The 15,636-nt window shown below is 33.5% G+C and overlaps 1 protein-coding gene across 1 annotated transcript in view; it reads right to left on the bottom strand.

The window, feature by feature from the left end:
- Window positions 1–917: 917 nt before the first annotated feature.
- Window positions 918–15,636, bottom strand: part of LOC124539331 — a 29,168-nt gene continuing 14,449 nt past the window's right edge. The window contains exon 5 of the mRNA XM_047116697.1: window positions 918–5,801. Within this exon, the coding sequence (XP_046972653.1) occupies window positions 918–5,801 (4,884 nt within the window). The remainder of the gene's footprint in view (window positions 5,802–15,636) is intronic.

Genomic DNA, 15,636 nt, shown 5'->3' with positions numbered 1-15,636 from the left:
TACATAGAAGAAGAAGAAGTATAGATCCGATACCAAAGATTTATATTAAATTTTGCGTCTTTTATTCGGTGAATTGTCACTCGATGTTTTTATCGATTGTTAATCGATTTTAATTTTTTTATATACATTGTAAAGGCTACCGAGAACTGTCGATATAGTATTAGACATTCTATATTAAAAAACTTCTGAAGGTGTAAAGCTAAAAGTAAAAGTACGTGGAAGGTTTAATATGTAAGAAAAAAAGTATCTTCCAAAAAGTCGATTTCTATAATAATTGACGTTATCTATATTTATATTTTGATCAAAGCAAGCTATAAACGTAAAAAGTAACAACCTGTAAATATCTCACAATTGGCTTAAGGCCTCCATGAAGACTGAAAGGGAGAGAAGGCCTCGTTGGCATTATACTCTGCGGATTACATAAACTTTTGGAAGAATATATCGTAAGAGGAAGGTTTCCTGACGATATTTTTCTTCATCGCCTTTCTATCCAGTATTGACACTGTTCAACACTGCACTATTTTTCTGTTCATACTATGTGTATAAATTAAAGATTCCATGCTCTTTTTAAAAACTCGTTTTATTTACTGCATACAACATTCATAGGTGAATCAATTGTAGAAAAACAAAAATCAGCACGAAAATTCTAGTAATTCCATTTTAAATATAATTCAAAAGGAAAATTGACATATAACATAAACTTTTTTTATGACATAATAATAAAAACTATTTTTAAACATAACTATTTTAAACATTCCGCCCACCAAGAACTTGTTCTTTTAAATTACTCACAAATAAAATTAAGTTAAACAATATAAAGACCGCCCACCATGACACAGTAAAACTAAACTAGTATAACAATAATTATAGTAAATAAATTTATATTAACACTCTGAATCACAATGAGAAAACTAAAATTAATTATCACTGACAGACTCACTCATGGGTAAAAAACAAAGTTTGTTACACGCTCTTTTGAATAGACCGCTCTTGGTTTTAACTGTAACAACACGAGTGATGTTGTCCTTCCCCGTGTGCTTTTTCTCAACTTTTCCAAGTAGCCACTTGGCGGGTGGCAAATTTTCGTCTCTGATAATTACTATATCACCAATCTCTGGTTCAGCTCCCTTCGATGACCACTTATACCGTTGATTTAGTGTAATCAGATATTCAGCTGACCATCTCTTCCAGAAATCATTTAACATTTTTTGTACAAGTTTCCATCGCTGTAGACCTGTAATATTGACTTTGGAGTAATCTTCATCTGGAATTGTTATTAATGGTTCTCCAATAAGGAAATGACCCGGAGTTAGTGGCAATACGTCACTATCACTCAATGGACACAACGGTCGTGAATTCAAACATGCCTCTATCTGCGTTAGTAACGTAGAAAGCTCTTCATACGTTAGAGTAGTGTCACCTATAACTCTTTTGAGATGATACTTTGTAGAGCGAACACAAGCCTCCCAAAGCCCTCCAAAATTTGGTGCTTGAGGTGGTATATAGTGCCACGTAGTTCCTTCATTTGCTAGCAACGTTTTTATTTCCTTAGAAAAGTCAGAAACAGCCTTATTAAACATCTCTCTCAATTCTTTATCAGCACCTACAAAATTGGTACCATTATCGCTGTACAGATCCTTACAATAGCCCCTTCTGGACACGAATCTTCGAAAGGCTGCTATAAACCCTTCAGTAGACAGGTTGGAAACTGCTTCTAAGTGGACAGCGCGGGTAACCATACATATAAAAACACATATATAGCCCTTATAAGATTTTGAACCACGACCTGACGCGAATCTCAATTTTATGAAGCCAGTAAAATCTACTCCCGTAGACTTAAATGCTCTCTCAGGTTTCAGTCTCACTGATGGTAGTTGACCCATAAATGGATGAGATTTTTGTTGTGAATACCTGAGGCACGTAATACAATTTCTGTAACATTTTTTAACATTATCTCTTGCTCTTAATATCCAGAACTTTGACCTTAAATAATTCAGCATTGCCAGCGGTCCACCATGCAAGAGTTTTAAATGAGCATCTTGTATGATTAATTTTGTGAGGTGACTAGTACCAGGTAAAATAATAGAATGTTTCGTATCAAAACTTGCTTGAGAATGTTCAATGCGACCACCAACTCTTAAGACACCATTGACATCAAGAATAGGACAAAGAGTATGTAATTTGCTAGATTTTGATACATATCCATTATTCTTTAGCATATTAATATCATCCTTAAAATGAAAATTTTGGGTGTCTTTTATACAAATTTGTAAAACTATGTTCCTCTCTTCTGGTGTAATGTTTTCTGGTAGAAATCTTATCTTATTTGGTATTTTCCAAAGCAGAACTCTTCGACAATAAGATAACACTCGCAATAGTCTCTGTAAATTCGAAAATTTCGTCCACAGAAATTCCTCATCCTTTATTTGAACAACTGCGCTCATATTCTTAATGGATCTTTGTTCCTCGTTTGTTATAAAATCACTGGATTTATATGTTTCGTACTCATTTATCTCTTTGAGCCATGATGGGCCAAACCACCACAAATTGAGATCCTTCAAATTTTCGGCTTGAATACCTCTTGATGCACAGTCAGCAGGATTCTCCTTCGAATTGACATGATTCCATTGATCTCTATTCAGAATAGTCAATATTTCTGACACTCTATTACTGACGAACGTCGTCCAACGGCTTGGTTCACCGGTTATCCATGCTAATACTGTGGTAGAGTCAGACCAGGCTCGTAATCGTTCCTTTGGAATGTTTAGAACTTGCGACACTTCAAAAATTAATTGGGCTGCAAGAAGAGCTGCACATAGTTCAAGACGTGGGATGGATATTTCCTTCTCCACTGGAGCGACTCTAGTTTTTGCCGTGATTAGATGGACTCTAATATTCCCTTTTACATCCTTACTTTTCATGTAAACTGCAGCAGCATAGGCAGCTTGCGAAGCATCTGCAAATGCGTGAAGTTCTACGTAATAGCCACGTTTTACTTGCAACCATCTTGGAATAATTATGCTTTTTACGTTAACCAAATCACATCGAAACGCTAACCACTCTTTCAACAAGTCTGGTGTAAGATTATCATCCCAAGCTAAGCCAGACTTCCACAACTTCTGCATGTAAATCTTGGCTGTAATAATGACAGGCGCAATCCATCCCAATGGATCGTATAATCTTGCGATATCCGATAATACATTTCTTTTCGTTATGGGCATATCTGCTTCAGGTACATGATGCAAGTATTCAAAATTATCTGTATTCTTATTCCAACATATACCTAAAACTTTAATCATATTATTTTCTTTAAAAATTACAGCTTGATTTGATCTTATTTTATCTGCTTTGATGTGATTAAGTAAATTCTCGCTATTTGTGCACCACTTTTGTAGACAAAAGCCTCCAGCCTTCATCAATTTGTTCATTTGATCGTAAATCTCAATAATCTCATTTTCGTCATCACCACCTGTTAGTAAGTCATCCATATAAAAATCTTGTAAAGTTATCTTGGCTGCTATTGGGTACTTGGACTTTTCATCTTTTGCTAGTTGTTGTAGACATTTTACAGCTAAATATGGGGCGCATGAGGTACCAAATGGGAGTCTTACATGTTTATAGGTTTCTATGGGCTTGTTCGGATCAAATCTCCACAAAATTCTCAGACAATCTGAATCATCACCATGTACACGAATCTGCCTGTACATTTGCACAATATCAGCCACAACACAGTATGGATGAAGTCTCCATCTCATTAAAATATGTCTAAGATCTTGTTGAAGCTTAGGTCCTATGATAAAGCATCTATTCAATGAAACGTTGTTAGATCCTTTACAAGAAGCGTCAAAAACACATCGAACCTTGGTAGTTTCTTTATCTTCTCTTATCACAGCGTGATGTGGAAGATAAAATACTCTAGAGTTCATCTCTGAATCCGAAACCTTAATCATGTGATGTTGAATTATGTAGTCTTCTATCACCTTTTTATAGTCATCATATAAGTCTGGATTTTTAATTAGTTTTCTTTCGAGTAGTTTAAATCTTCTAAGAGCAATTTCTTTTGTTTCACCTTTAAAACACTGTGGATCTTCTTCATTAAATGGTAACCTTACTATGTACCGTCCTTCTTCATCTCTTTTTGTTGTTTTTTCAAAAAACTCTTCACAAATTTTCTCATCTCTTGTCATTTTCTTAACTACATTCTCTGGTCCTCTTTCTATCTCCCAAAATTTGGTTAAGAGCTGATCCTCTTCCAATTGTAGGTGGAGATTGATAATTCTATTTGATGTATTAGTCTTACCGATACGTCCTGATAAGATCCAACCTAATTGCGTGTTCTGTGCAATAAGGCCACACTTCGATGGATGTTTCTTAAGACCCTCTAAGATGATTTCGCTAAGGATGTCCACACCTAAAATAAGATCCACTCTGTTTGGCTCTCCAAATTGCGGATCTGCCAGTAATAAATTCTCCATTTCTGGCCAGTCCGTGATTAAAGTTCTATTATTTGGTAAGAACGAAGTCAATGTACTCAAGACGAACGCTTCAACTGGCATTGTAAACGAATGATATCTCGACTCTAATATAAATGAAACCGAACTCTTTGTATGTGTCTCCCCGTCTCCCACTCCTGTTATAAGGCCATTAACTGATTTCCGTTCAAGACCCAGAGCTTGAACAGTAGCTTCGTTGATAAATGATGCCTCAGAACCTTGATCTATAAGAGCACGTGCAAATTGACAATAGCCAGTTTTGGTTTTGATTTTGACCACTGCTGTGGCCAATATTACTTCTCTGCGTCTCTCCTGTGTAAAGTGAGTTGATATCTTAGTTTCCGTTTCAGTTTCAATGTTAAGCTCCTTCGACTCGTAAGGATTTAAGTCTTGTTTTCGTTCAATGTGCAACAAAAAGTGATGACGTTTTCCACAACGTCGACAACACGTTGATTGGCGACAAAACTTAACTGTATGATTACGTCCCAAACAATTAAAACACAATCTCTTTTCTTGCACAAACTCAATTCTTTCTTCAGGAGATTTATTTGCAAATTGCTCGCAATGGTGTAGTATGTGTGATCCAGAACACATAGTGCAGGTATTTGTATGTGAAATATCTCCATTTCTCTCATAAGTAGAATGAAATGATTTCTGCTTGATTAGTTGTTTTGATGGATTTATCATCTCTAATGTTCTAAAGCGAGTTTCTAGAAATTTTGATAAATCTTTCCACATCGGTAAGGCGTCTGATTCAATTTGACTAACATGCACTTCCCATTGTTTGCGAGATTCTTGATCTAACTTGGACACAACTAAATAATTAATGAATAAGTCCCAATTCTCAGTGTTTACACCTAAGTTGTTAAGCGATTTCAGGCACGCCGTAGTGGTATCCAAGAGTTGTTTCAAATTAACCGCCGAATCAGTGATAACATTTCTTTGATAAAATAGCTTCTTCATAATCTCATTAGTATTATATCTTAAATTGTTGTATCGCTTTATCAACATTTTCCATGCTTCACCATAATTAATTTCTGTAGTAGATAAATTTTTAAGAAGGTTTGCAGGTTCCCCCGAAAGACTGCTCTTTAGATAATGCAGCTTTTGCACTCCACTTAAATTTCCATTTTCATGGATGAGCGAAACGAAGAGATCATAGAAAGATTGCCATTCATCATAATCTCCTGAAAATGTTGGCAAATTGATCTGCGGCAATCGTACTTCATACAAATTCGTCGACTGATTTGAAGAATTTTTCCTTGACATCGATGATGTTATTTGCTCGAGATCTTCTTTTAACTTTACCTTAAATTCAAAATAAACTTCATCATATTTATCAAAGATTTCATTTCTAAAATAATTTAATTTAATTTTTTCGGCGACTGTCACTTTCGATATTATTTCCGCATGTTGATCAAAAAATATTGTATATAATTTTTCTATATGTTCAAGCTTCGTTTCTATGAACGCCCGTGTAATCCTTTCTTTTGGTGATTTTTTATAATTTCGAAAAGCTTTTTGTAAATTTTCTAGTTGATCTTCTTGTTTTAAAATCGTAGACTCCATTTTATAATTTGATTTTCTGAACTGTCAATATCAACTAATTTATATTTTGAAATCTTGAAAATACGTAATTCAGTCTTTATATTAATATCAATAACACATTTTTTAAAATCCGTAGTCTCAGTTGAACACAATCTATTTTTCTAAGTCCCACAATTGCACAGATTCTTCTAGTCTTTTACCGCACTTTATTTTAACGTAGGTTCCGTTTTTCACTGAATGCACGATGTTTTAAGTCCAATCTTCATCAAGTCTGAATTTCTTCCCGGGTTTCGGCACCATAATGTTCAACACTGCACTATTTTTCTGTTCATACTATGTGTATAAATTAAAGATTCCATGCTCTTTTTAAAAACTCGTTTTATTTACTGCATACAACATTCATAGGTGAATCAATTGTAGAAAAACAAAAATCAGCACGAAAATTCTAGTAATTCCATTTTAAATATAATTCAAAAGGAAAATTGACATATAACATAAACTTTTTTTATGACATAATAATAAAAACTATTTTTAAACATAACTATTTTAAACAGACACATTATATTATAAAAACACCCTTCAAGATGTAAACCTGAAAGTGTGAGTATGTAGAATGCTTAATATATAATACAGGGAATAGGGAATATACAAATAAAATATTTTCTTTCAAAAAATACGATTTCTAAAATTGACCATATGGACATATTAATACTTTAATCAAAGCAAACATCCCACAGCTGGGCTAAGGCCTCTTGGGAAGAAGAAGGGAGAGAAGGCATCGTTTGCATTTTACTCTGCGGATATTACATACATATTTGCAAAAAGAAGGTGCAAATTTCCTCACAATGTTTTCCTTCGCCACCAATCACAAGGTCAATTATAACTATAAATTACCATATCTGACCCTTTTATTTGATTTTCATATTATATGTTCAACTATTCTTTGACGCGACGGATGTTACGAATATACAGACGAAAAGTTTTAAGATTTTTCGACCATTAAATTGATGGACCTCACAAATTGTAGTACAGGGCCCTTGTCATTACTCAGTTATGCCAGGAATGGAGGGAGCGCGCTGGGGGATAGAAATGATTGACTGGCTATAGTAATGGAAGTTAGATTGAGCTTGATTGTAATGAAATAGCGACTTAATCGACGAAAACGCACCCCGGGGACGAAAACATTTTTGGTTATAGCCGAAAGTCGTATACGTCATTTTGAAATGAATTAATCTAATTATTTTAAATCATACTTTTGTTTATTAGACAGATATTGTATGGCATTTCTTTTAACAATGAACGATATTGTTTGTCATGTGTTAGACAAAAAAAGCTCATGTCCTTTCTTGAAGTTAAAATTAGCTTGATACCAAATTACATCAAATTCTGACGAGAATGAAAAGACGCTATAAGAAATGTTAACTATTACTTACATTGTCAATGTGCCACCAACCTTGGGAACTAAGATGTTATGTCCCTTGTGCCTGTAGTTACACTGGCTCACTCAACCTTCAAACCGGAACACAACAATACTGAGTACTGTTGTTTACCGGTAGAATAACTGATGAGTGGGTGCTACCTACCCAGACTGCATTACTTCTGATTTCCATAACACAAGTGCTTCAGCTACTTACATTGGGATCAGAGTAATGTATGTGATGTTGTCTCATATTAAAAAAAATATATTAAAATATTATATATATAAAAAATGAAAGATTTTCTGACTTCCGTAATATAGTTTAAATTTCCAAGGTGATCTACACAATATTCTCACGCATTGAGGCCCTTAGCCTTGACAATGGCTACCTTACATAATATGTACCGTTGTGACGTCATATATCTACGACTCGCTTCGTAGGTGTATGGAATTACTCAGAATCTATATAAATATAAATCACATTTGGTTTCTTTTTAACGACATTTTGTGGTAAATTTTGGTGTTGCTTGTAAGTTTTACTTTTAAAGAGTGTCGAGTGTCGACGAAGGTTGAGTGTAATGAAAGATTTTTGTAATCAACTAGTTGATTCTCGTGACCGTGCTTAAAAATACCCCATGTATTTTCTTTGGCTTTAATCTTGCTTCATACTTAAGTTCCATCAAATTTGGCTCCGCACTATAGCCGTACAAAAGTTACATATAGACAGATATAGTTACTTCTGCATTTATGATATTAGTATATATTAGTGTAGGTGAAGAAAATTAGGTTCAAGATGTCATAATAATAATATAATAATAATAATAACGGACTGTAAACAGCCGTAGACGGTACCGCTGGTTATCAGTGGATATTCACATGTACCGGGGCAATCTCGGCAACCAGGGCACCTTTAAGTCCCACATACCCCCTTCCCACTTTCAAGTGGGGGAAACATGTGACACGTTTTTCCATCGATAAAAAAGGGATTGGTACATTTAAAGGATGCTACCAATACAAGTTTAAATGTAAGTTTCCCGCCAATACACATCTATATTCGACATTATATAAACAAAACAAATTTTCCCACGGTAAAAGTACAGAGCGCCATGTCAGGACTGATAAGGGTGACCATGTTTACCCTAAACTCTAAAACAACAAACTCAAAACCTCTAAAAAAGAATGTCTTAATGGTTTTCATTTCGACCATTTTATTTAAAAAAAAAAATTACTTCGCTTATCAGTACTTTAATCTAGTGTACTATAATATTCGGAAAGTATAAATAATTATGTATTATAAAGCAATATACGACGTTAATTTAACAATGTTATGTCAAATTTAATAAGCATGGTAGTTAAAATTAATATATGCTTAATATTATGTATTTATATACAGGATTTAATTGGAATAAAGTGTATGTATGACCATGTTTTGACCCCATTATTGACAAGATATAGTAATGCAAGATAACTACTCATATTTCAATATAGATTATTATTCTAGTCTCCCTTTAAATGGTATTTATGGTTACCGTACCACTGATAATGATCTTAAGTACCGGCGCCGACGCATCTCACACAAATCTACTGAGATGTTAGTGATAAATCTTGGAACCTATTCGTATTATATATGACAAATAAAAAGTTTATTATATAAAGCATTTAATATTTTGTATGTCATTTTGATGCCTTTATATTTATTTTCAAAATACATATGAGATGACCCAGTGTTGCCCTTTAAATAATCGAATTCGGTCCTTAATAATAAACCGTTTATTTATAGAACATAACTCGATCTGAATTGATTGGAGTATAAGTTTTCCCGGAAAACTTCAAAGCGAATTATGAACACCCGGGGACGTAATTCAGTGGAATAAAATTTAAGTCATCTAAATGGGTCCAGTTTAGAAATCGTACGGAACAAAGGTGAGCCGAGTTGGCCCAGTGGTTAGAACGCGTGCATCTTAACCGATGATTGCGGGCTCAAACCTAGACAAGCACCGCTGATTCATGTGCTTAATTTGTCTTTATAATTCATCTCGTGCTCAGCGGTGAAGGAAAACATCGTGAGGAAACCTGCATGTGACAAATTTCATAGAAATTCTGCCACACGTGTATTCCACCAACCCGCATTAGAACAGCGTGGTGGAATATTTTCCAAAACCCTCTCCTTAATGGAAGCTCCTCTTCCATGGGCTTTAGCCCAGCAGTGGGTAATTTAGAGGCTGTTACTTTCCTTTATATTTCCAGATTCATTTAATAGTTGATTTTAATTAAATCTTAAAACGTTTGTTATATGATCTATGTTCGTAATAGATAAGCATTGTATCAAAGGGTACTGTGCATTCAGCATTTAACATTAAACAGCGAGAAATTTGACACTATAATGGTCAATTAATTGTTATAGGTGTGTAACCATTTAGTCAAGGTCAACTATGGATGATATCTAATTTCCTTTTCCTGCCTTTATTTATAATCCATACAGTCTACTAAATTTATTATGTTAATTGAATGTTTTTAATTAAACAGCCTTTGACGTAATTACTATATAATATTGCAGTAAAATATTTGGTTGTTAGCGACATCTATAATAGTTTTACGGAACTGAAGTAAAATAAGTAACTGCCATCTAGTGTTAAAATAAAAAATAAATAATTAGTTTGACATATTGCTAATAGATGGCGCTGTTCAGAAATTTTGAATATGAGTCAAAATATTCAACTAGATAGAAATTAACGCAGAGCTTTGCTTAGAGATGGCGTTGATAGTTTTCTTTTTTAGTTTTATACTATGATTTAATTTAAAACGTTTATACATATAATGTTCAAATTTACATTAAGTAAAGTTTTCTCTGTAAATAACAGATACATACCATATGGAATGGTAGGAATTTTAGTTTACATAAATTTCCGCTAGACTCCAAGCGAACTGGTAGTGTAATGTTTATGGAAGCAAGTCGAAAAAACACTATCTTTCAAAAAATATATTATTTGTGTCTGTTATAAGTTCGGTAAAAGCGCTCGGCCTGTCAAATTCCTCTGTGTTGGCATAGCACGTGAGCACATTAAATTATATCTAGAAAAATTATCCAATCCAAAACTTTAAACAAATAATGTCATCCAACGGTGCGGTGCTACACTAGCAACTGGTGCTAACATGATATATTTGTCGCGGATTGATGTCAAATGAAATTATAAATACTTAAATCCGTATTACGGACCTATGCAATTGTATAACACTTTATAACACCGATGATTGATCGATGATCGGCTGCAACGTATCAATGCGTAGCAAATATGTGATAGCAACAATTTGCTACGCTATGCTGTAATCGTAATAGCACAACTGACCGACTCCAGTCACGGTGCTATTCTCATAGGAGACAAGTTCACTATGTAACACATATTCTTGTAACCAAGTAGGCGCAAACATAGGCAAAAACACATTTTTTTTATGTTGTAAGTGGTCACCATCACCCATAGACAATGACGCTGTAAGAAATATTAACTATTCCTTATATCGTCAATGTGCCACCAACCTTGGGAACTAAGATGTTATGCCCCTTGTATCTGTATTAACAATGGATCACTCATCCTTCAAAACCGGTACACAACAATATTAAGTACTAAGGTAGAATATCTGATGAGTTGGTGGTACCTTCCCAGACTGGCTTGCACAAAGCCCAACCACCAATTAAATCATATCATCGCGATCTTCAGCATTATTTCTAGCCAGTTGAGCAAAATGGCAATCTCTCAACTTTAAACTCAAACAATTTGAAAATTCCATAAAAAAAATAATAGTGAATTTTAGATAGGTACATGGTGAATCTATAATCAGTGGCGGATTTACCAATAGGCTAAGTAGGCTGGAGCCTAGGACGGCAGATATAGTGGGGCGGCAAATTTAGCCTACTAGCCTACTAGCGGCAAATTTGTTAATCCGCCACTGTCTATAATATTGGAATGATTATTTATTTATCGTTATTATTTGTGTTTGAGGGTATTAGATAGAGGAATTATAGTTAAGCACCCTTGCCCATACAGTAGGTAACGATTAGTATTTACTATGTGCGCTGTCGGTTGCAATTAGCTATAATCCTGACATATCAATAACATCCTATCTTTTGTGTTGCACTTTTAATCTTTGTTTATTGACGTACAACAATATGGCCGTAAACAATTTAACATCACAAAAAGATAATGACCGATTTACGGCCATAGATTTTTTATTTTTTTAAATACGTGACTAAGCATAGGGGTGTGTCTGACCGTAAAAAATGGAACGTCAGCGCTTCGGTCGGTTTTAAATAATCTATTGTATGCAAATAGTCTATTATGATAAGGATGCGTTGCAAAACTTTGGTAATTAATGGTTTTTGTATTAATAGTGTTAACTAGATTCTAATGTTTGTTTTGAAGTATAAAAAAAACCGTTAAATTTTTAGTGTCAGAATAGTTGTTAATCTATTAAAATTGGTGCATATGGTATCTTAATCTATGTACATATATATTATAATATTTTTTCTATGTGCGTCAATCAAGTGAATTAAAAAATTATGTCCTCTATTCGTATGTATGTTTGTTTGTATCCGACTTTCTCAAAAAAACAATTAATGATCCAATTAGTATAGTGTTTTCGTTCGATTTAACCACACCACTGCGTTGCTAATTTTTAAGGCTTTGGATTACCAGGCCAAGTGGATATTTCTTGATTTAATAGTGGAATTATGTAGTTTTTATACAATACCATAATTTGTGGGCTCGTGGCAGAAGATACCAAGATTTGAGGTGGGGATAAAATTAGTATTTGCTATCTGTAATATTCGTTCAGAAAACTATGAAGGTGGTAATGTTATTACATTACATTACAGTCTGCATAACTCTTAAGTTGATTGAACAATGAGGCCGTTCCTTTTTCGACGTGAAGGACACCTTTAATTATTTAAATAATTAGTGTTGCATTTCTTTAAAAAAAATCCTTGAATTTGTTTGCTTATGTACGTGAACTTTTCAAATAATTATAATGCTATATCATTTGAGTATCTAATATTTATCTATTGAATTTATTTAGAGAGGGTTGTTTAGGTAGTGATGTCTAAAGCCACTTTCGGATTATTATTCGAACCGAAAGTGCGTAATCACTGGAAGGGTTGTGGATTATTGCTCGGAGCGCCCCACTGTCAGGCTTGCGTAAACAATGTGTAATGTTCAGCACATTCTGTGCAATCATGCCGTTTTGGGTTATGTTTTAAAATAATATTTTTTGTCGTTATATATTTTATAGAAAATTTGAATTACTTTTCAAAGTGTTAAGAGGAATGAGTTTTTATTTAATCATAAAAGTGTGGTAGTTACTGAGTACCAACTCCTACGTACATTGACATTACTAGATATATTAACTTGTTCCAGTGTTAAGGGTAAGTTTTAGATCACGCTTCATACCTGCTTCTAACGACAGGCGTAATATATATAACCTAGCTGCTATGTGGATAGCGCATTGTCGATGTAATGTAGGTATGGCTAACATTTCTACAGCACCAGTATGGCGGTGGTGTCAATTTACCATCATTACCACAATTAAAAACACATGAAGTAATAAAGATATCCTATGACAGTAGCTTGGAAAGCGTTAGGACCCACGGTTCCTAGCTACAAGTAAATAAATTGATATAATTGCGAACTATGTATATCACAAGACATATCTTAAACATATTTAACAAACAACTAACTACATCACAAGATATGTTTAACATACAAACATACTGTTTATCAGAACCGAATTACAGTGATATTATTACATATTATTCGTATCAATAATTTCCTTAAAAAAAACTTTCATGAAATCTAAACTTTCCCTAGATGATACTTTAGCAATTACAATTGTATAGCTAACATTTGTCGGTCTCCGAAGTCGAGTAGAATGTACACCAGTTTTCATGGGTACGCCACTCCGACTAGTTCCAGGTTTGACTAGCGGCGAGTCGATTTGCAAAAGTTCATTACATTTCTATGTTGTATTGGGTCTGTCTGTTTGTGTAACCGTCGTCAATGATTTTCCATAACACAAGTGCATTGGGATCAGAGTAACGTGTGTGTTGTCACATTTATATAAAAAAATAACTTATTCTTTCATTGCGCTGCGTTCACATCAGTTACTTTGTATATTTATAAAACAACAAATATATTACAAACTGCCGTGTCTGTATCAGTATCGTTAAACGCTTTTAACCCTTTAAAGGAACACAAAATGAGTTCACACTCGAAGGAGTCTGAAGGGCCTAACCTAATTGATAATAATGTCTTAGTAAGCGAACCATAAAGAATTGCCTGCGTTTTATTCTCATTACCCCTTGAAGGGGTGACCACCCTGGTCTTGATTGTAATTTATGATATCCTTCAAAAGCAATGTAATGTTATACTTAACATATAATTATAATTATATTTGCGGAATTTGTTCTCCATGTTTAGTCTATATCGTCAGTGTTATGGTGTGATTTGAAGGTCGCAAGTCCTGAGGTGTACGTAGCAGAAGGTTACGTTGTTGTCTAATAAAATATATTATTTTATTTAGTTTCGGATTTGCTATTTATATAATTACATATTATAAAACAAAGCCGCTTACCGCTGTCACTCCATATGTATGCTTAGATTTTTAGAATACGCAACGGATTTTCATGTGTATTCCTTTAATAGATAGAGTCTAACTCCGTTTCAGTATGGCAAGAAACTCGCAAACTCTCATTAATATACCTAAATAATTAATAATTTTATCATTCACATTTACTGTTTGATCATTCGTGTTGGAACCCGAGCTTAAATTGGTATCTTTATACAAAATTAATTGCAATGAATTTTGTTGTATGTTAGAGAAAACCTTTCAATGGTTAAGATTAGAATGGGCGTAGGAGCAGCAATCAATCAATCGAAATAAATTTTATATGAGTAAGTTTTAAAGCACAGTTCAATTGTTATTTTAGAAAATATTAAGTGAACCATCGGTTTGGAATCTAGATTCTACTAAAATGAATCGACAAGAAAAAGGTTTTCAAAATTTAAAATACAAATTTAGGGTATCGAATTATACACATTACAAAACATTTTATATGTACTTGTATAGTATACCCTGCCTGCAAGTCAATAAACATCAACGATCAGGTTTCATGTTTGTGTAAAATAAATACAATTCATATTGCAATCGTGCGAAAACAGAGCACGTGTATAAATACACATAACACAATATATTCAATACTTTCAGAGAGTAACCCCAGCCTCCGATACGGTGTTGTCATTTGCTTCTGTATTAATGGTTGCATATTATAAATATAGCAGAAGCTATTGAATTTACTTCATTATATACAATTATTATTGTAATTAACAGATACATTTGTAAAACTGTAATTAATATCATTTCACATTGGCATAGCATATAACGCTATTTCTTATTTTAAATATTATTGAAAACAATTAGACGATAGCGTATAGCATCGTTGTAAAATATATTTATATTTTGGCCATCCCGAACTGATGAAATTACAATATTATGCATTAAAAATCGTCTCAACATTTCAAAACTTCAAATATATAACTTGTCCAAATAACAGTTAAAATACTCCATAAACGCTTCGAAGCATAAGGTCATAGTCCATTAAACGGGTTCATAGCTGTATAGTTTCCTTAAGGGTGGTAACGCATTATACGGTGGACGAGTCACATAATTGAAAGAAACCGCATAAAAAGTGATCCTTTACAAATTATATAATAATAGTGATCTGCACATAATTTGCTTGGACACTGTTATACGTATTTTCTTAAATCATTGGCCTGTAATTGAACACTTATTAGAACTACTAACCTAGAATAATAGTCAAGGAAAAACACAGAAATAACTTAGTACATATGAGTGAAATTAAACCATTTGGTGTCGAAAACGTAACACATAAAAATGTGCCCAAAAAGATTAAATTTAGAACTATCTCAAATAATATAATATAGCGTACTATTTTTCATAATTAGTTTTACAGTTATAGAATATACCTAGTCATTCACATTGATATTACAGTAAAAAAGTGAAGTAGATACTTTTAGACTAGGTTTTATAGACTTAAGTCATGTCAGTCTATTTTTTCATTCACTTGTATTTATAATCTGTGATAACATTTACACTAAATGAACAAATGAA

This window comes from Vanessa cardui, chromosome 2 (assembly GCF_905220365.1).
Source record: "Vanessa cardui chromosome 2, ilVanCard2.1, whole genome shotgun sequence".
NCBI classification, from domain to species: Eukaryota; Metazoa; Arthropoda; class Insecta; order Lepidoptera; family Nymphalidae; genus Vanessa; species Vanessa cardui.
Note: the sequence above shows the minus strand (reverse complement) of the source record. Positions and strands in the feature narration are given on the sequence as shown.